The 21,737-nt window shown below is 39.6% G+C and overlaps 2 protein-coding genes across 5 annotated transcripts in view; both read right to left on the bottom strand.

Annotated features, from left to right (window-relative positions):
• Positions 1-1,550: 1,550 nt before the first annotated feature.
• Positions 1,551-19,883, bottom strand: LOC109853087 (protein FAM49B). 4 transcript variants are annotated; one of them, XM_020424832.1, is made up of 8 exons: positions 18,038-18,811; positions 7,867-8,053; positions 7,157-7,290; positions 6,837-7,061; positions 6,126-6,460; positions 5,129-5,208; positions 4,894-5,020; positions 1,551-3,938 (listed from the first exon to the last, which is right to left on the bottom strand). In XM_020424832.1, the coding sequence occupies exons 2-8, from the start codon at positions 7,890-7,892 to the stop codon at positions 3,801-3,803; spliced, it is 1,065 nt and encodes a 354-aa protein (XP_020280421.1). In that variant the 5' UTR covers positions 7,893-8,053; positions 18,038-18,811; the 3' UTR covers positions 1,551-3,800. The 4 variants fall into 4 exon arrangements, with proteins under 4 accessions (XP_020280421.1, XP_020280424.1, XP_020280423.1 ...); XM_020424835.1 differs by lacking the exons at positions 7,867-8,053; positions 18,038-18,811 and adding an exon at positions 19,611-19,883; XM_020424834.1 differs by lacking the exon at positions 7,867-8,053.
• Positions 19,884-20,307: 424 nt separating this feature from the next.
• Positions 20,308-21,737, bottom strand: part of LOC109853080 (tRNA dimethylallyltransferase, mitochondrial-like) — a gene marked incomplete at its 5' end in the record, with an annotated part of 28,171 nt that continues 26,741 nt past the window's right edge. Inside the window, 3 exons of the mRNA XM_020424821.1 lie at positions 20,308-20,544; positions 20,829-21,014; positions 21,215-21,328. Coding sequence (XP_020280410.1) covers positions 20,395-20,544; positions 20,829-21,014; positions 21,215-21,328 — 450 coding nt within the window. The remainder of the gene's footprint in view (positions 20,545-20,828; positions 21,015-21,214; positions 21,329-21,737) is intronic.

Here is a 21,737-nt window from a genome sequence, read left to right as displayed (position 1 = left end):
TAATGGCGGGCTTCACAATTCTAACACGCCATCTTCTATAAGGATCAAGATTCCTCTGCTCAGTCTATAATTTTGCTTACGCACACAAGTTATACCTTTTGATAATGCTACAGTTTGCGATGTTTTTAGCACTATATTAATAATATTGAATCAACTGTTGATATGAAATAGTTCTCATATAAAAATGATGTACTTCCTGTCGGTCTGTGACACACTGAGGATAAGTTACGTACATAGCAAATTACATTATTGACAAATGATAAAGAATTATCTGTTATATTTTTTTATGCCGACAAGTTTTGAACAATAGCATTTACAAATGACCGCGTGCGGTCATTTTCCAAAATTTAATACATAATGTTAATAAATTTAATTTTCTTATAATTTATATATTTCCTCTCTCCTATGGCTCCACTAGCAGAGAAAAGAATGAGAGCGGTCATAACAGAATGTGTAATCACTTTTCGTAGACATAGTTCTATTCCGTGCTATATTCTGTAGACAGGGTTCTATTTCGTGCTATTAGAACACCAACGTGATGGGGATACGCACACAAGCGGGAACCGCCGTCATACATCAACATAATATGTCTGCACCTTCGTTGGGCTCTACCAGCCCAAGCCGGGTTCTGGTCTCCACTACTGCAATCTTAACACATTGCGTACGGCGCTCTGCGCGCTCAAACCGCGTTCAAAACCCGCACATTTCCGAATGCTGTAGAAGAAGCATGCTTGGCGAGCAATATTATTAATATTAATATTAATATTATTTCGCTCATCATTTGTCTTAAGAATGGGAGAGGCTTTGTTACCCTGGTAACGTAACAAAAATATTTGTCACTGGTTGCTTACGTTGCCGATTGAATCGAAATAAAACATGAAAACGAGATATCTCGTGACCCGTACGCAATGTGTTAAGTCTGTTTTTATCGATAAAATTGAATTTTTTGGGCACATTCATAATTTTTTTTTTTTTTTTGGCTGTATGGCTCGAAATTCTTTTCTACGAGTAAAGTACATATAATAAGGGATCCGGGAAGTTCAAATTTATATAACAAAATGAAAAAAATAATAACAAGAAACCATTTCAATTTTTTAACCATTTCAATTTTTTTCATTTTTAAACAATTATGACTTAAGGCTCGTTAAAATTAATAACAAGAAATATATAAGGCCTTACGAGCCATTCCCAGGATGTTGAGCGGAAACTGTACGTGTATATATATATATATATATATACAACAAAATTTACAAGTTGAATTTGTTACATGTGTATATATATATATACACGTACAGTTTCCGCTCAACATCCTGGGAATGGCTCGTAAGGCCTTATATATTTCTTGTTATTAATTTTAACGAGCCTTAAGTCATAATTGTTTAAAAATGAAAAAAATTGAAATGGTTAAAACTGTTTTTTTCTCACACACACACACATTTAGTGCTTTATTTACTTTTTTATTTTTTTCATTTAGTACTTAATTAATTATGTAAGTAATATATATTTATTTTATATAAAGAACGAAATATAAATACCGTGTACACATACTTTTAAGAGACTTTAATTTAATTCAAGTACAATCATATACGTATATAATATGTGCGACAATATTCTCGTGTTAATTGACATTGAATGTTAAGAAATAAATCAATACAATAAAATTGGTTCGTGAAAATAACTGAATACTGTTTAATTTAATAGTTTTTTTCTTAAAAATTATCAAGGCAGTAAAATTCAGGGCACTTGTCAATGGAGAGTGCCAATGTAACAGTAATATCTGCAAGTGTCAATAATACATAGTAACAATCTATATATACAGAGTCACGAATATATTTGTAGAGTTCGCTAGTAACGAACGTTTCACGTTAAAATTCTACGTGTAAAGTGTGATCACTTTAGTCAGATGTAAGTAATATGTACACACACACACACACACACACACACACACAGCAGGATTCTCCACGGTATTCATCAAAATCGCCAAGCAGTCTTCAAAGTAGTTTTTGTTTTTTTTAATCTCTAAAAAAAACGTACAAGAAGATGTTTTGTGCTACGGTCAGTTCGAAAACTCCTGAGGAAGTTTTTCCTGATTCCTTGACATGTATATATATTTTTAAAAAATCCTACATGTTTGTTATAAATTGTTTTTTCTTCAAACAATTTGTTTCTATGACAATATCCGTCGGTGATTTTTTCAAAATCTGAAACTATATGAGTTTTACAGAATCCTTGAAATTCACGTAAAAAATATAAATTTGAAAAATATCGGAAAAGTAAAATACAAAACAATTATTGCGCGACGACAAGTATATTTTGCATACGTATAATATTTGGAAGATTAATATGTGAACGACATTGCTTAACATGTATCGCGGCGTGTGCGAACTTGGCTTGTCACTATAAATAGAGAACATTCCTATATAACGTTATATAATAATGAGAATAATAATAATAATAATAATAATAATAATAATAATAATAATAATGATACACAGTAGTGGTAAAATCACATCTCTGATTTTTTAACTTATTTAAATACGCTAAAAAAGCACATCTTTGGTTCTCTTTAAACATTTAGAAGAAAAAGATTGTATAAAAGGAGTGTGTTCAGATGTTAATTAAATCCAGATCACACAATAATAAAGAAATGCGGAGATAAAAATGTGAACGTGTCGATAAAATGAGATTGTTGATCATCGGTGATCTGGCAGTAATTCGACCTTACAAAACCTCGCAGTCTCGCAATCCACCCTCTCGCCCTCCATTCAACAAAGAAAACAAGAGCTAAAGATCTCTCCATCTGTAACGTGATTAAAACTCTCTCTCTCTCTCTCTTTTTCTCTCTCTTTGTGTAACACCTTCAAGAAAGTTCACATTTTCCATGTTATTCTATAAATACACTATGATATGCTCTAACTTCTTATTCTATATTCGGATGCAAATCATGATAAAACGACGACTTTGATTAAAATATCGCATTAAAAAAAGTCGCACTGCTGTAAAAATTCCATTGTTTAAATGTGTTCCGCGCAACTAAAACATTAATTTCAAACTTACAAATAAAACCACTTGATGGATATACACAACAGATTCGTTCCGCGACAAGACAACATCTCGTTTACGATGATATCAATGCAATGACAGTAATAATCGCTCACATGTATTTTCAAAATAACATAGGAAACTTGCGAAATAAACACGCAACGACTGAATGTTTTCGTCAACTCGATTGTTATTACGTTACCGCTTCAGTAAATAATTCATTTTCGAAGACTTTATGATTCTCGGACAGTTGTCGAACAGCATGGTATCGTCATGGGGAATGATGCCATACATTTTCGGTTCTAAATAGAGTTGAAAAAAATCTGTTGAAAAGGTGTGTAAAACTAGTAGTTAACTTTTGTGATATATGGAATCTCGTTTATTCGAAACTTTAGTATCCGAATAACTTGAACAACTTTTTTTCAACCTTTGTTATAGAGTTTATATGTGAGCTTCTCTTATGTGTATAGTATAACATATGTATTTTGATGTGGTCACATTAAAAACGAATGATGGGGATCAATAGGACCAAAAGGACATTTCGTTTGAAAAACGTTTGAGAAACGGAACCTTCTATTTCCTAACTGAAATAAACAAGACGGTAGGGATGCTGGACCTCTACTAGAAGCCGAAGTGAAGTTTAAATGTCATTGAACCTTTCTAAGGGAAGGTTGCATTGTGGATCGTTTTTTTGAACGATCTTTGACTTAGCAATGCAATGTTTAGCTTCTTATACAACAGCCAGTTTGCTTTGGTAATCATGCGGCGAGCAGATTCTTTATATTTTTCGGGGTGTTTTCTTCGTTTAAGTGCTTTGTTGTGTAACGAAGGGCATTCAGAAGTCCTTCGCTTTTACAAGGCGGCTGATCCTTCAACAACTTCACACAACCCTTGACCTGTTAAATTACAACATATTATGTAATTATGAGATGAATGAAAGGATCATAATAATTAAGAGGAAAATCTTCTTTCTCAGATCAGAAAAACCAATTTTATTTTCTCCAAACATCTATTTTTATTTTGAATAATTCTTTGAAATATGCCTCTGATTTCTCAAAATTCGTAAAAATACGGTAATTACAGCTTCTTTTACATGCAGCCCAGGTTTGCCGCGACAATATATAACTTAAACATGTTAAACATGTTTAAGTAAACTTTAAACATGTTCGTCTCAAAGTTATATTTTTCAAATTGGCGAACACGATAGCGTTCGAGACGTTCGTCCGATCAATTTGGATTTTTGATTTTTAAAAATTAGACACTTTTTATTAGAAGATGAACTTCTAATATGTGTAAATCTTAAGCAATTAAGATTTTGACTCAAGTGGCAAAAGATGTAAAAAGTTTTGCAAAAACGCAACGTCTCACTTTGAAATGCCGCCTGTCTGTCAATTATTCACTGTTTTAACCAAACTGTAATTCATTCTCTAATTAATTTGTTAAAAAATCTTTTCCCACATTTTGCTTTAGACTAATCTGTTTGATCGTCATCGTGTTCGTCGTTTTGTTGCATGTGTTTTGACGGACTGCTTTTTTTTAACTTGTGGCATTGTCTGTGGAAAAGTGAAACATCTCTAAAAAAGAAAAAAGTTAAATACAATACTTCAAATTCCATGTTTCTGTCTCTTTTCTATTTGCTTAGGAAAAGATTTTCAAATATTATCTTCGACCTGAGAAAGCAGACCTGTCCTTTAAAAAGAGCGTTTAAGTTTGCAGTTGATAATATTACATCATTAAGATATTGCGTGCTTTGATAAAAAAAATTCTTTCCAACTCAATCGTCGTTTCAGCTCAAAACATTCAGCTGTCGTATAAAAACAATTTATTAACAATTTTGTTTATTATACTCACATCCACATTCGAACCCTTTACAAAGGCACCTTGGGGGTGTACATGATCATAGAGGATCACCAGACCTACCATAACCCTTAAAACAAAGAGCTGAGTCTCCTCTCGTTGGAATTGCGCCAACAGATTCCTGGAAAAAGACATATATCCCAAATTAGCTTTGAAGAAATTCTCCTTCTCTCACTTGAGATGAAATTCTTCTCGCGCGCATTCCCCGATCACTCAGTGTAATACTCACGGATTTTCCAACATTCGAAGACACACTTTTGCCATTGTACCGAGTGTTTCTGTAATATTTTCCCTGGCTATGTCTTCGTTCTAAAAACAAGAAAAATAAACAATTATTACACACACACACACACACACACATACACACACACACGCACACGATGAAATACTTTAGTAAAACCGGCGCGAGCCGTATACATAATTTACGATTTATTGTCTTATTCTTACTTTTTTTTAGCACATCGGAAATTCAATGTCGCAGAGCTCGCTTTTGAATACAATCATTCTAACATCTCGGTTGTATCGCAAAATACATATTTTAATTGCATGTAAAATCGAGAGAATGCTATTTCAATATTCTATTGTTTCTCTGTTATCGATTTTAATTAATATATAGCTCGCATATGCATCATGCTCTTCGCCGCGTTTACTTGTTGTTTGATCGATGTTGTTGTAGTTCTCTCTCTAGTGGAGAGAAGAGAGAGAGAGAAAAAAAAGAGAACCAGAGGGAGGTAATTTAAATCGCAGAACAGGATATCTGTCAATTTTCTGCTTCAACAGATCCATTATTCTCATCGCGAATTTTTTTCCCGTCCGTTCTGTCCGGGATTATTACACATACACACACACTACATGTCGATCACGTAACGCGGTTATTTGTCATTGCGATCAAAAGCCAATGATGTGACGCAACGAGAACTGAATTTATCCGATAAAATCGTATTCGATAAAATTGTTTAAAGTACAAAAGTTTAACTGAAATAAAAGAAAAATTTTATGGCGTTGTCTTGTCATACATTTTGGCGCGCGAAAGACTTGGTTTTTTATTTTCTAAACGAAACACTGCATCACGTCGGAATGATTGAGAGAACGCGCGGGGAAAAGTCTGGATTACCGCAGAATTTCATCTAATTGCCATCAGCTGGCCGGATCGATAATTGTCTGGGCAACAATGGGGAGGTCGCGCGGACGAGAACAATGTATATAGCGGAGGTGATGCCACTTACGTCCATCAAGAAAGTAATGGTCGCGTGACTCAGAACTCGAAGCATGGGTGTCGCGTGGGCATAGAACAAGGACATTCGGTTGGCGAGTTCGTTGCCGACGATCAGATCCTTCTCGGCGTTGTCCTGGTGCGCCAGAGACGCCCTCGTCAACGTTCTTCTGTAGTAGCTGAAGTCGTTCTGTATTGCCGGCGTTTTCATTTTGTGCTCGTCAAACTTCAACACAAACTCCAGTATCTCAGCAAGTTGTTTAACCAGAGCTTGCTGGGTTTCCAGATGTTGTGTTGGCGATAGGTTTCCCGAGCACAGTTGTCCCAAAATTTTCGGCACGACTCTCTCTGCACAAAAAAAAAAAAAACGAGCGGACAATGAAATTGCCAGTCAAACAACGTGTGGTATGTGCAAAATATAGAAAAGAGACAATACGACGAGGTCAGTACAAATAAATTTTGAGTCAAGTAACACAAATAACGAGAACGTTTCAGATTGAAATGCGCGCAAATGTTATTTTGTTTTTCCACGACGTAACCACCGTTATTTAATATAAACCGAAGGTCCGCGCCGCAAGCACACGGTCAGATACGACAGCGTGCAGAGATAGAAGTTTTTCCCAATATTCACCCGATATATCGAGTTTCTCAAGAGGCGCGCGGCGTCATATCGTCGTTATTTATAGAAAATTGTTATCGTTAATGTGATAAATGAAGCGTGTACCGAGTTCCAAGGAAAACTCGTAAAATCGTTTGAGTTTTGCGACAAGGGGCGCCACAGTCAGATAAGCTTTTCGTTGACATTCCTCCGTGGGTGCCGATATTGCCTCTCTGATTTCTTTTCCGGCCCCTTTGTAGCACTGTATCTCTTCCAGAATTGATTCTGAATTTTTCAGCACTCTCTGGACCGCCTCGAACGTCTCGCGCTCGATGTCCGATGGTTGCGCGTCTAAAAGAAAAAGATACAAAATAGAATCAAAAAATTTACGTACTTTTTTTTTTTTATCGCGCATACAGTTCAGGTTTAAAAAACGCGCTACTTACTCTCAAAATCCAGAAACACGTCGTACTTTTGAGGTGTGCAACAGGTAGACTCGTCTCGAGCCAGAAGACTCAAAAGCTTGCCCATCGTAAGTGTACAGCTTCTTTCGACGAGAGTCACTTTATAAAAAAGGCATCTGCAAAGCACAATTCGATTTTATTTGTTTGAGTGACGCGCGCTAGATATTCGAAAAATCAACTCGAAATTATTGTCGCGCGATGCCGCGCGTATCAAAACACAATTTGCGCTCAGATATTTTTCCGACCAAAAAAAAAAAAAAAAAGAAATACATCGTAGAGATCTCACGCGGTGTAACACATCTGGCAAATGTGTTTGGAAAACAAACGCGAGAGTTTGTCCGACATTTTAATGTAAACAGAGAATATGAAAGAAACGTTTTATTACACACGGAGTTGGGAGTTTCAAATGTGACGAGTGCGATAACTTGTGCGACTCATCTGGTCCGAGACCAGAGCGAAATTGAAATTTCTGAGCGAGAGTTTAAGCCCCTTTATATTCACTCCGAATCATTTAATTTCAGCACGCACGCACGCACGCACGCACGCATAAGAGCGGTGCGGAGTTAGTGCGTATGTATTTCTCGATACCGAGCGGTTACAAATGAATTCCGCGAACTCTTGCGAAGAAGAGACGTGAGAGAGAATATACGCTGATCAATTTTCAGCGAACGAGACGACCCCGCTGACCTCACCTGAAACGTTCGCGAAAGGGTTCCATTTGATCGCGTTGATGATGAAGATCCAACGGTGACTCACGTGGGAACGATCGAGTTTTTACGCCGCGCGTGATGAACTCGGTGGAGTCCAGGCACCACGTCCGAGAGAGAACCGAGCTCGCACTTGTCACTTGTACGCGCAAACCGAGAGAACGATCGGTTTCTAAAATTGCAAACGAACGCTCCGAGATTCCGTACCGCGGCGAACGAACGCGGGCCGCGCGTTATTTTTGGACCAAAACCGCATTTCGCGCTCGTCATCTTCGACCGAGCTAACCCGCGCTCGAAAAAAGAATTGTATCGTACGTTGCTGAGGTTTGATATATTTTATATTAATAATTCGTGTGAAAACGCGAAGAAAATTACACCAAAGTGACATTTTTGTAACGTACGCAACAGAGATTGAGAAACAAAAAAATACAATATCAAATTGATTTTGAGAAACAAGAATTGCGTGAATGTTTTTCTAACTAATTTGAAAGAAGTCAGCGTTGTGAAACACGGTGGTTCGCTGCTTATGTATTTTTACACAAAAGATATCTCGCAACAATAAGTTGTCCAGAATTCCGTGACGTGTTTGATAACACGTTTATCAACAACCGCGAGCGATATCAATGTGCGATATACGAGAGCGGCCGTTATCAAAACCGCTGTGCGAAGAAAATGTTTGCGTATGACATTTCCTCTGGAATCCGTGCGGTCTGCGGAAACAAGCAACACACGTTTCTATCTGTCGCGATCGTTCCCTCGTGTGCGAATTAAATTTCATGTCGCGCCGTACGCGCGCACGTGTTTTTGATAAGCGAAAACGCGGCGCACAGTCGTTCTCGTCGCGTTCTAATTAAACGCACACGCCGGTGTGAGTGACCTGTGTGTCTTCCCGAACGTTTCTTCATCTTTCATCCACCTACGCCAATATCCACAATAAGAATGTCTGTGTGTGCGCGCATATTCCAATCTATCGTGCGACCGAGCGACCGCGGGCTCTCTCGTGTGCACCGCGTTTGAGACAACAAATCCGCGACCTATCCGAACCGCGACCAAAACGACTATCGGACGCCAAAACAAGTCCCACGCAAATAAGAGAAGTTCAAAGAACTCGGAGAAATCTTCAAACGCGTTGCGAGTTTCGTTGCTGATTGATTAAAGTAATTAATTTTTTTTTTTTAAAGGCCAAGTTGTTCCACGGCCTATCGCGTGATTATTGATTTTTCAGATAAAATTTCAGTGTCCTGTACAATTGTAATCTTTACAAAACCACATTTTAATTTACATCAGCAAGCAATTTGGGTTAATCGGTAATTGATGATATTCAAAAACACTGCAAATCGAACTTTATGTGCATGTTCAATTTTAATTAACTTTTGTCACATGTGTGTTCTTGAGAGGAGAGAGAGAGAGAGAAAGAAAAAAAAATGATGTGATATAATTATGCGCGTATTTGATGTAAACATAAACACAAAACCGATTGATGACTCGAGAAAAACGGTGGACACATTAAATCTCTGTAAATAATATTTACAATATCACAAATAGGGCGAGATCGTTGCGATGTCTGATTGCTCCACCGGTGACGAGACGGAGCGGCAGGCTCCGTCGTAGGAACTCGGAGTTAGAAAATGTCCTGTGCCAGGATTTTACGAGGATTCGCCGAGGTTTCTCAGCGGCGTTAGACGCGTGACAATCGACGCGCACATCGTCGCGGCGTAATCGCGGCGTAATCGCGGCCGGCGGCGCGAACACATGACGCCGTCAGGTGCACGTCGGAACGGGACGGCGGTGCGTCGCAGGGTCAACGGGCAGCCCGGTGCAACAACTGTCATTCGACAGCCGGCCATATTGCAGGGGGGTTGCTCACGGTGGGTTGCGCGAGTCCTTCCCTTATTTGGTAAAACGGCGGCACGCTCGCGCGCGCGGAAAATCGATGGGGGTTGGCTTTGCAAGCGAGAGCGCCGAGATGGCGCTGAACATGGGAGGGATTGCCGTATGGATGTCGAAATCCCTTCTTGTGTAATTTTGAGAAGCTCGGTCGAGAAAGCAAGGAAAACAAGCGCGCGGCTGAGAAAAGAATTTATTACGACAATGGGGCAAAAGTCAATCTCTGCGGTAAATACGCGGACAAAGAAATCAATAACAAATTTGAAAGAGAGAGATAAAGTTGGAAAGAAAATTGTGTGCTTTGAAAAGTTACGAGAGTCCGTGGGGTTAATTCCGATATCGATATCGGGACATATTTTAGGAGACTCCCCGAGTGCGCGATAAATTGTTGTATTTATTTATAGAGATTCTATTTTGCTCCGCGCGTTGTATCAAGGTGATTGAAATTTTATATATGAGATCGCGCGCGAAATATATAATCTCCGAGACTCTTAACTTAAACTTCAAACGCGGTTTCACGCACTTTCATCATTTCAGTAGCGCGCTTGGCGATCGATTGGCGCGCGCCGTTCGGAGAAATTGATATTCCTTACGAGGCTATTATCCGCGACAGTAATAAGATTGATGCACACGTGCGAGAGATGGGTGTACGTGTGTATATATATATATATCGAGTCGATACCACGTGTCGCATGTACTATTACTATCGATACTATTACTATTACTCTTTACGGACCAACGGGGTTGTGACGCCGACGTCACGTAAGGGCGACCGACGTCGCTCCGGGGGTAGACCGAGAGCCACTCGGGGGGAAGCTAATCAAATTAGCATTCGCGTCGCTTGGCATCGCGCTAGGTTGCACCGATGCTTTTGTGGGTCAACGGTCGTCGCGTAAACAGACGTTTTGACGTGGCCGACTTCGATTTTTCAGACCGCACGGAAATCCCGCAACAGAGTCTATCCGCAAAAGAATGTGGGCACTCTTCGATGACGACTTGACTTCCCTCAAGATCGAGTCCCACTTCCAGCGTCGGAATTCCTCGCGAATGAGTTTTACAGAGAAAAAAATTAAGCATCTTTTTATTGAAAAAAAAAAAAAAAAAAAAAAAAAAAACTAGATGCGGATAAAAATTAAGTTTTGTGTACATTTGAAAAAATTTGATAGACACTCGGCGAAAACATTTTTTATATGTGAACACATCAAACTCTATATCTAGTTGTGTAATTACATTACGAAAAAATGTTTTGTGTTAGCAGAACAAAAAAAAATGTAACGTGTTTAAAAAACCGAATAAACACCCGGGAAAAAATTCTTTACACACAGACAAATCCTATATCCAGTTACGTAATCGCATCACGGAAAAAAAGTTTACATGACCAACAAAAAAATTTGCAAGTCTACGGAATGTTTTGTTTTAACGAAGTTAATGTTTTGTTAGCAAAACAAACTAGCGCAAACGTATTTAAAAACTGAGATAAACACACGAGAACAAAATCCTTCACATGTGGAAATTCTGCATCTAGTTGTGTATAATTATACATACAATCACATAACACGGAAAAGAAAAGTTCTACTTTACGGTCAGAAAAATTTGCTGTTGAAGTTTTTGTTCTCAACAAAATATTTTTGCAAAATATTCAATCAACTTAGCGCGCAAATTTTTCTTGGTAGCTACACACAGTAATCAATCTTCTCGCTATTCCAGCAAGAATTTTTTTCCGTGTATGAAATTGATACCATCTCGTGCGTGATCGTATTTAATCATACATCGCCGCATACAGAATATTTGATACAAAAGATATAAACGAATTCGATATTTGGCGATATCAAATTCGTTTGTATATGAGAATCTTTTTTTCTCTCGGATAAAATTCCCTTTAATTAATTACGAAACGCGAACCGCGAATTCGTTGTTGCGCGAAGTCGTAATACAAAATTCGCGCTGTGTGCGACGCGCGCGTTCGCAATTGTAACGGGAGATTTAAATGTCGTTGCGGCGACGAGATTTTTGCACCTCTTTCAATATCGCGATTGGATAATCGTCGGAAATTGTGGGCGAGGATAATCGTCGCCTATTAAAGGCCTTTTTGTGCATCAATTCCAGCAAATCAATTGAGAGAGGCTCTCTCTCTCTCTCTCTCTCCCCATCGCACGTTGTACACAACCCTTCTGCTGCTTGACATCATCTCTCGCGCATCTACGACGCAATAATAATTCTGTATTACGGACTCGAACTTCTTTTATTTCTGCTTTGCACACTTGTCACGAGTCGCGTCATATATTTATCACACGTGCTAACCTGACAAAAAGTAATTCTCTGTCACATACAGTATATATATATATATATATGTGTGTGTATGTGTGTGTAAGTATATATATATATATTATATATGAGAGAGAAACCACGTCACGTTTTTTATGTTGGAGACCATCAAGGCGCTGTGCGCGATATAAATGTCATCAGGCTTGGCTTCGTAAAAAAAAAAAAATATCGTTAGTGACGTTGTGTTCACGATATATAATATAAAACACGTGCGCGCGAGAACAAGTAATCTAATCGAGCCTCTTCTTTAAAGTCGATGTACCACATCCCGATATTTCACTTTTGTCGTCTCAAGTATTAAAATCTCGGTAGTAATTAATTTTACTATTTTAAGAACAAAGAGAGAAAGAGAGAGAGAGAACAACATATTTCAATTTAAATAATTGTCAATTAAAACTTTTTCTCTCGAAACTTTGTTCTCCGATCGAAAGAGCCGTCCGAATTAGGCGATGCGGCCCTGAAAAACCGTATCCGAACGCCGGCACGCATTAAGCGCGAAGGCTTAATACGGTATAAGTGTGCACGCAGCTTAAATGTCACGTAAGCGACACTTGGTCTGGTGCGTCTACGAGGACACGACGCTTCGTTAAATTACGCACACGCGTGTACGATATAAGCGTGTACGATATAAGCTGAAGCGCTCCTTTGCGAACGATCTACTAAAGCGTGTATCTTCCAGCTTCTCACGTGACGTGACCCTGCCCTCTTTAACAACGAAGCGGACTAATTATCGGTTGTGATGAGCGAAGACCCAACGATGATGACCGGAGAGACGAGAGATACTCCGATAGGTTTGATAAAAAAAATAAATAAATAAATAAAGAACGAAAACGTGTGCACACGAAGGTAACCTCTGTGATAACTTTCCAGGAAAAAGAGGTCTGTGAAAATGGTTTCGAATCGAAACACACTTCAATTTAGCTTAGTGAAAAGAAATATAAATTACACGAGTTCTACGGATCTGCTCACAGCAATTAGAAAATCTCCCAAGAGATGTGTCGTCGTAACCTACTTTCGGCGGTAATTTCAAAAACCCTTCTGCTGCGTTACGGGAATAGACCGCTAAAAGAATCTCCTCGAAGATATATACTTAAGAAGAACTCGTTACGTTCATGTCGCTGATAAGTTTGAAATGTGGAAAAACACGATCGAGTGAAGAAGAGGACGGAGGAAAAAGGTTACTCGCACAGGTCCGGTTATCGAGAGATCTCTTTCTACCCTCTCTGCTTTCGCGACTTTCCCCGTTTCTACGAGATTTATCGAACATTTTCCGAATAACGGATTTACCAAAGCTCGACCTGTTTTGGTATTATTTTTTTTTTTTTTTTTTTATTGTTTGACACGCAATGCGATTTATGTTGCATCCAACGAGGTGGGGAAACTCTCCCACGTCTGTTAACATCGCGACAACAATTACAGCGGGCGCATCTTTCTCCACGGACGGCGCTCGGAAACTAAACAATAAACGCGAACGGGAATGGCGTAGCAGTGACTGCTAATTAATTACGGCGAGTGCGACGGAGCGTAGGAAATACGTTCGTGAAGTTAAACGCTCGAGAAGAATACGTATTGTGTGTGTGTGTGTGTGTGTGCGTGTGCGTGTGCGCGTATGGAAAGTTAATAATAGTGTCCGCCTAGTGTGTTACGTGACCACATTACCAGCAGAATTCTCCCACTTTCCGTCTCATTTACATTTTATAACGTAATAACAATCAGTCGTGCCGCGCGCGAGCGCAAATTCTGCGACAACGTCGGACAACCTCGGTTTTTACACGAAATTGTTTTAAGTAGAAATAGGTTTTTTTTTTGTTCCGCGCAAAAACTCGACACGTCGCGTCACTGCGAGGACTCGAACCCCGCGGGCGAGATTTTTCTGAATGCCTACGCCACTGGCCCAAGCAGGGGGGATATCGTCATATCCCGGACGAAGACAGGAAACTTCCAAGTAAAACTCCCCTCCGGGCGTATAATACACACGCGTGTATGCGTCAACGAGCATCGGCGTATGTTTGATTGTAAACGAAAGCAGAGAAAAAAGAAACGGCGACAAGAGCGAAACCGATGAATAGCGAAAAATCGCGCGCTCAGCACGTACGTCATCGTTATCAAACAGAAGGAGGGAAACCGCGTGCGTTCGGAATCGCGAATTAATCAAAACACATGATATCACGGCATTTCTTTTTAATCAAAAATAAATCACAATCAATTTTTTTTTTTTTTTTTAGTCGCGTTTAGTAGATAAATGTTGTAGTGAACTTTTTAGAATACGCTTTGTCCGTAGACTAGGTCTTTCAGACCCACATTGCGCATCAAACATTGCACATTGACGTTTCTAGAAAAAATGAGTTTTTTTTAAACGCTTATGTTTTTTGAAACTACTGGAGATTTTTTCAATCTGTTTTTTTTTTATCGACGCAGAATCGTCTTTCGCTTCAAAAAAAGAAATTGAACAAATATTGATTTTTTGCGAAGATATTCGATCTTAAATTTGCGTGGACCTCACAGACCCCAGTCTACACTTCTTGTAGGTTGTTTTCTGCAGTCAAAGAGTTAAATGTGCAAGTTGTTGTAGCGAGAATCCGAACTCTGTCATTTTTTCAATTTGACGTGAACGTCTTAAGCCGCACGAATGCGCGAATAAACATCACGCGGACGCGCTAGGAATGACCCAGAAAATCGAAAATTGCAACACAAAGCAGACAGATAATTGGAGCAAATGGCCCGCATGTGGCATTATCAAACGTTAAAGCTCCGGGCGCACGCACGGAGTTGTTCCACTTTTATGCGCGTGCACACACATACAATGCATTTGAGAGATTCCAGGGACACGATATCCGTTTCAGTATCCTCAACATTTTGCGTGTGACGCAACACTGATAGTTGGTTCATCTCGCGACCGTCGAGCAGATAAAATCTTACTATAAACATCTCTCGAACACAATGTATGAATGGACGATCGCTGTCACGCGCAATGTAGAAAAAAGAGAAATTTCGCACCATTTTATTCAAATTGAAAATGCTAATGTCTCTGTACATCGGAAAACTATGTTTTTTTTACATATTTGTACAAACTGTCAAAAAATATCTGAATGCCGAACAATTTGTGTATTCGAGCGTTGAACGTTTTTTGCGATACATCACGCGATTCTGGCTTTTTCAATTTTTTTTCTCCCCCATCTGGCGAAAATATAAATATCGTCGAACAAACAACATTTTAAAGCGTTTTCCGATATTCACGAGGGCCGCGGCATTTTTCGCGATTAACGAGTTTGTCGATTACCACGTGTCAGCGCGTGTTAATCTTCCGAAATTTGAGTCTTTTCGAGTGTTTTCGGAATTGAAAAAGTGTTTTACACTATTTTGCATTTCACTTTTGCCGATTATGGCAAATATTTGCGTATTTCACGTATACTTCAAAGCGTGCTTTCACGATGCAAGAATTTTCTTTGAAATCTCTGTGAGAGCCGCGATGTAACGAAGTCTCTTCTATTTCTTTTGTGAAAAATAGAGTATATATTTCTCGCTCGGAAAGAATTCAATTCCCCCAACGGAAAATTAGCGGGCCTGCAAAAGCGACGCGCTTTGGGGAGAATCGATTTTCGCCCAGGCGCGCATACAACGGCGTGGAATTTTCGATGACACCCGTCCGATCGATGAAACACGCCGGCAGCAGTTGATGAATCCGCGCTTAAGCTCCCCTCTCTCTCTCTCTCTCTCTCTCTCTCGCTTTGCGTTCCTAGCGAACGATCGAATGACCTACTTGTTAACTGTCGACAGGTGGGTCCACGCTCTAATTAGCGGCAAAGACTCAATATAGAGTAATTAAATAATTCACATTCGACCTCCGTTCAATAACACGTGTAGTAAAAAAAATCCTGTAATTCTGTTAATACAATATTGAAAGAGAGAGAGAGAGAGAGAAAGAAAGAGAGAGAGAGAGAGAGAGAGAGAGAGAGAGAGAGAACGACTTTATATGTAAATGCATTTTGCAAAATTGAAACATTTAATTGGCACGTTAAATCTCAATTTTTAAACAACCTTCGAATATTGCGTTGATGTTTGATCAAACAACATGGATTTGATTACAAAATAACGAACAAGTTTGCACAAAAACGACAAATGTTTCACGTAGAAACTTGACAAACGTGACAATTGCTCGCGTTACACGTCGTCGTAAGTGTACATTGATTTTATGGATGGCGAACTATTTACAATTACGCGCGCGATTTCCAAGTTCAAGTCTCGGGAACTTTAACGAGCAAATCGTCCGATTATTCCGTTATTGCTCGGTGATATTAATCGTTTCAGCAGAACAGGAACGTGCCGCGAACGAAGTGCGCGCGGCCTCGTCTTCGAATTGCTCCGCTTGTTCCGAGTTTTGCGGTTTCCTTCGCGGCGCGATAAAAAAAAAAGATCTTCTCGCGAAAACCTACAATTGCGCGCTTACTTCTCAGTGTGAGAATCGTTCGCCTTTTTTTTTCGCGCGCGAACGCTCGCTATCTCTTCACGCTATCGGCGTAAAGCGTAAAAATGTTGATATTTTGAAAAAGTGAAACGGCGCGATATGAACGCACGCACGCACGCACGCACGCGTTGAAATAAATTCACCGAGAAACCGCGAGGTTTTTTTTATTTAAAGTCCGAAATTTCTCCGGGAGGCGCGGGAAAAACTCGGAAAAAAAAGTCGCTTATCGCTACGTCACGCAGAGAGACCTGCAACAAATTTGCAATTCTATGCGAACGAGGCGTATCTTTTCGCGTCTTATCCGTCGCGTGTTAAAGAGCCAACGTGGAGAATAGAGAGAATTTACTTTTGTTCCGCATGAAAATTAATTCCACACAAAACCCTCCGAATAATTGACAGAAACCGAAACGACACGTCGTAAATAATAAATCGCGCGCAAATCAACCGTGCGAAGATTATATATAATCGAGCAACGTGTTGCTCCGCTATTCGAAGGGAGAGAGGGAGAGAACAATTTCAAGATCGTGAATCATTTCCTGCACTTACGTTGTTTGACATTGAGAGATCTCAAGTGATTTAATTGACACATATACATACGGAAGTAGTTTTTTGTTTCACAGTATATAATATTTCCAATCTTTCATAGAGAGAACTCCAGCGACCTAGTTGGACAGACTCCGAGTCCGTAAAATCCACGCGACTTTAAAATATCGAATATCTCCGCGAAAAATCAATATTTTTTCAATTTTGGTTCTTTGAACGATTCTGCGTCGAGAGAGAGATAAAAAAAAAAAAAAAAAAACAAATTGGAAAAGTTTCTAGTAGTTTCGAGGATGAAAGCGTTTAAAAAAAAAAAAAACTAATTTCTACTAGAGACACCAGTTTGAAATTTTTGAATGGATCTGGGAGATCCATGTCTGTCCGCAAGGAGTTACTATATTTCATATATTTTCAATAATATATTCAATGTTTATTTCTCACCCTTTGAATAACTTACACCCTTGAACAATACTGCACTATGTCTGTATTAGTTATTATTTCTGAAACTACATATCTCGACAAAGTAAATCAGTTTTGTGAAAAGATATACATTTCCTTCTTAATGTTGGCCTGGCGGTTACCGCGATAACCGCATAAACGTTAAAAGCACAATTTATATGTGAAAGAATTGGTATATAAAAAAAAAACACACCTAAGATCCAAAGAGAGAGACAGAAAGAATAAACTCTTCATAAACTTTCGAAACGAAACAATTTCTTACCACAAGTTTGCATCGAATACTACATACAAGTTCATTATCGAGTTTACAAAATTGTCAAGTCTGTATCAAACATTACGTGATACGTAAAGTTCATTGCATTTGCGAATAATCGCTCTTCCTCGCAAACGTCCCGTTTTATATTTTTGCAATTCAAACATCTGTTTCCCGACAAACTCATAGAAAAGCGGAATCCAAAATGAATACAAAAAAGTATTTACCTTCTAACAAAGCGAGATATAAATCGTGGTATTAGTCGAGAGTTGAATTATTCAGCAAGCGAACGCGACAAGGGACATTTGCACGAAATGTCACCGAGCTCATCGTTTCTCCTTTATGCCGGTAAACATTCACTTCCTGTGTGTGTGTGTGTGTGCGTGTATGTGGATCCCCCGCAAACAACAATATATATTTTCTCGAAGACGATCCTCGTGTCCCGCGTAGCCACGGGAAAGGATTTTGATAAAACGGCAGATAAAACGTTTATCGCACGTGCACGAACCGCACAACGTGCTTGTGCAATAATGATTCCCTTGTGTGGACGTCTACCACGAGCGACGTTGGGCTCAACTTGTATTTCCTGTTTGTTTATTCAAACATCCGCGAGCGTGTAACCGTCGATCCCAATTCGGTCGAGACGATACATCGATCGATCGAGCGCCTTTCTCCTCCCCCAACGAGAAAGTAACAATTTTTTTTTTTTTAATACTTTTGCAATAGATTTCTCAAATGTAAACAAGAGGAAAACTTCGAAAGATACGCGTGCTCCGAGCACCTTTAACAAGGTGGTTCTAATCTAACGTGACCTGGTGATTTGACAAAAAACTTGGAGAACGGTGCGCCGCACACATCTGTCAAACTTTCAAATGACTTGCACAAGGGGGGGGAGGAGGGACGAGACGCGACGATCGATTTTTTGAAACTAATAAAATACAGTTTCTCACGAGGATCACCGGTACGAGAGCTGTGAGAGCGGCGCGATATGGCTCTCTCGAAGGTTGTTACACCACTGAGCGGCGTGGAGCAAACGTCGAGACAGTTTCGCTCCGCGCGGCTAGACGCTCTTCCCCCCCACTTACATCACTGCCTCCTGCGTGGATTCACACACCACAGCGTATTGCCCCGTTGTTAACATATTGTCGGAAATTTGCGCGATTTTCGCGAGAAGAGTTTTAACAAAGACAGCATCTCTTCAGAGCATCTCTCCGCGAAAGTGGATGTTTTCAGCGCCTGAGTCACGGCTACAGCTACTTACAGCTCCATCGAAACTTGTCGTTGAAATGCGATCGTCGCGATTATCATCGCGGCGGGAGAGAGCGAGATTTAATTGCATCCTATCGCTTTCAGTTGTCTTGTCGGATCGAATCTTTTGTTACTTCTTAGCGCATCGGCGCCGCAAAACAAAAAAAAAAAAAAAAAGAAAACGATAGTATCGCGCGTTAGAAGGCCAATGACTCATGAAACAACTATTGCAGAGCTGGTTGTACCATCTGGCGCGCATGTTCTCGTCAGGTGCACTAATGGAGAAGGAGGAGGAGAATTCGTAGAGCGGTAAATGCGAAAGAAAATCTACTTCGCGAAAATATTTGCGAAAACGGAAAAGAAAAATTACCACGATATGATTTACGATCGGATACTTGACAAAAACGCGGAGCGAAAGGTCGAAGTAAAATTAACGAGGCGGTGCTTAGACTTCGGTTAAATGACGCGATCGATGATTCTTTTTGTTCTCCGTGAGTCACGCGTCGCGAGACTGCAAACGAGCGGTTTTTACTTTTCCGTAAAAATACTCACCTTGTTACTCGCCTCGCGCGTCTTGGTGCGAAATTGAATTTGTCGATGCGCCATCCGGCCTCTGCTCCAATTTCCGTTGAATTTCGCTCGTGTTGCGAAATATCATTAAATGAAGTGCACGCTTTCAGAGAGCTGCAAAAGATTCACTTTCCAAAAAAAAATCGGCGTTCCATCTTATAACGCCTTTCTAACAAAGAGACGCTTCCTACTTGAAAGTGCCTCCCCGACATGCATCAGCGACCTACCTCAATGCAACGCGCATATGTAATAACGATTAATGCGTAGAGTACAATGACTTGGTGAACTGCACGCAACTGGTGCAGTTTATCCTCGTACGCGTGTCGAACGCATAAGTGCGTGCGCCAGTGTGGCCATCTTAGAAGGACTTAAGAGAAGTTTTACCAAATTTGCACAAACTGTCGTAACAGAAGGAACAGTAGGAAGTTCGTAAGGTTTTGCTTGTTCCCGCGCACAAATATGCTCAGCGCATCTGGCATTACCTTCTGTCGGTAACTTACCCCAAAAACATTATTAACAAAAAATATAACAGGAATCATTTTTGTTAGTAATTGATAAATAAAGTTAGCACCTATAGATAACATCAAATTTTACCTACCAATCATTGATAACAAAGAAAACTTTCTAAGACAAATTGTTTAAGAAAAAAATTGTATATACATAAACATTTATTTGAACATTTATTTGTAAAATATACAGTAATCACAGTTTTGATAGCCACGCAAGAACGAATGTTCACACATTATTTATGCGGTACTGATATTCGTCACGAGTTCGTGCTCAACTCGTTTTCTTGAGTTTGTTCCTTTTCTTTCTCCGCTTCTCTCCTTTTGAGTCTCTTCAAAGCTCTCATGTGTCTGCCGCCTTTTAAGTGAGCTTGCCACTGATCCTTTTCAACAAATATTTTTTCACATACCTGTAACATAACGTGTACAAAAAAAAAGGATATTTATTTTCCGGAATTGCATGTTTGCTCAGTGTGTGTTTTGCTCAGGCAGAAATCGGCAGAGAATAATGAAAAACAAATCGTCAATATGTAAATAATATAAAAAATATTATTAGACCGTGTACAACGGAATATTTTCGATTATGTAAATGTTACATAAACAAATATTATTGGAATGTGTCGAAATATCTTTCAAGTTTTTTGTTAATAAAAAAGTTTAATTTAATGGCACGCGATGAATTCTTTATAATTACCTCGCAATAATTATACATGTTTGTACTACTGTCGGTGACTTTTTGGTTCTCGACATTTTCATTGATCGGTCGCTGTTCGGGTTTCTCGCCGCGCAATATTGCGGAAATAATCGCCGCTGCAGGTTCTAAGACGTGGCAGTTCCACTTGGTCACGTCGCTACAATCTAAGGAGTAAACCGGAGGGACCTCGAAAAAACAAAAACAAAACGAAACGCCGTATCGTATTTGCTCAATTTAAACACTGGAGAAACGAATCTTTCCACCAGAGAGAGAGAGAGAGATGAATAAAGAGTTTGTTTCAAATCAAATTGTTACACAGGTATCAAACGTTTACACACACGCGTGTGTCTTCTACACGATGACGAAGTGAGCCGAAAATTAATTACCTGCCGGTCACCACGTCGAATCAGTCTGTTCATCACCCATTTCTCTTGCTTCTTCGCGTATCTTCGAGTAACGAATTTCAAATCTTTAATTCCCTGCTGGAGCAATAGATTTCCCTGCAACAGATATCAGTCCCCACCCCCCCCCGCGCTATTTGTAATAATTACCACGTTGTATAATTCGAGTCGTTAATTAACATCCGCTTGAATATTGTTTCTCTTGGATCTTTTCTCGCTTTATAATCGCGTCGTTTATAGCATTTGCACCACATTGCGTTTCGTTGTGCAACAAGCGCGACTTGTTATCGTCACCGAACCCGTCGACGTTTAAAATCGTAGGCGCGATTGCAAATAAAAATGTACGCGATACACACGAGTCTTCCGAGAAAGTATCGCACAATGATACGGGAACAAAAAGCGAAAGGCCGCAAAAGTAAAAGGTAAAAGGTACCGCGGAGATATACAACCGCGAGAGAGTCCGCAATAGCGCGCGCGAGCTGCAAAATCGCACGGTGCATTTTAATGG

The sequence above is a fragment of the Pseudomyrmex gracilis genome, unplaced genomic scaffold, assembly GCF_002006095.1.
Source record: "Pseudomyrmex gracilis isolate BER0280 unplaced genomic scaffold, ASM200609v1 scaffold_43, whole genome shotgun sequence".
Classification (NCBI taxonomy): domain Eukaryota; kingdom Metazoa; phylum Arthropoda; class Insecta; order Hymenoptera; family Formicidae; genus Pseudomyrmex; species Pseudomyrmex gracilis.
The sequence above is the reverse complement of the archived record's forward strand: the minus strand, read 5'-3'. Positions and strand labels throughout refer to the sequence as shown.

Excerpts from the sequence above, each read along its gene's own strand:
- LOC109853087 (XM_020424832.1), bottom strand. The coding sequence starts at position 7,892 with ATGGAACCCTTTCGCGAACGTTTCAG. Across the intron at positions 6,461-6,836 it reads CGAGTTTTCCTTGGAACTCG|AGAGAGTCGTGCCGAAAATT; the intron begins GTACACGCTTCA and ends TTTTTTGTGCAG. Across the intron at positions 5,209-6,125 it reads CCATTACTTTCTTGATGGAC|AACGAAGACATAGCCAGGGA; the intron begins GTAAGTGGCATC and ends TCTTGTTTTTAG.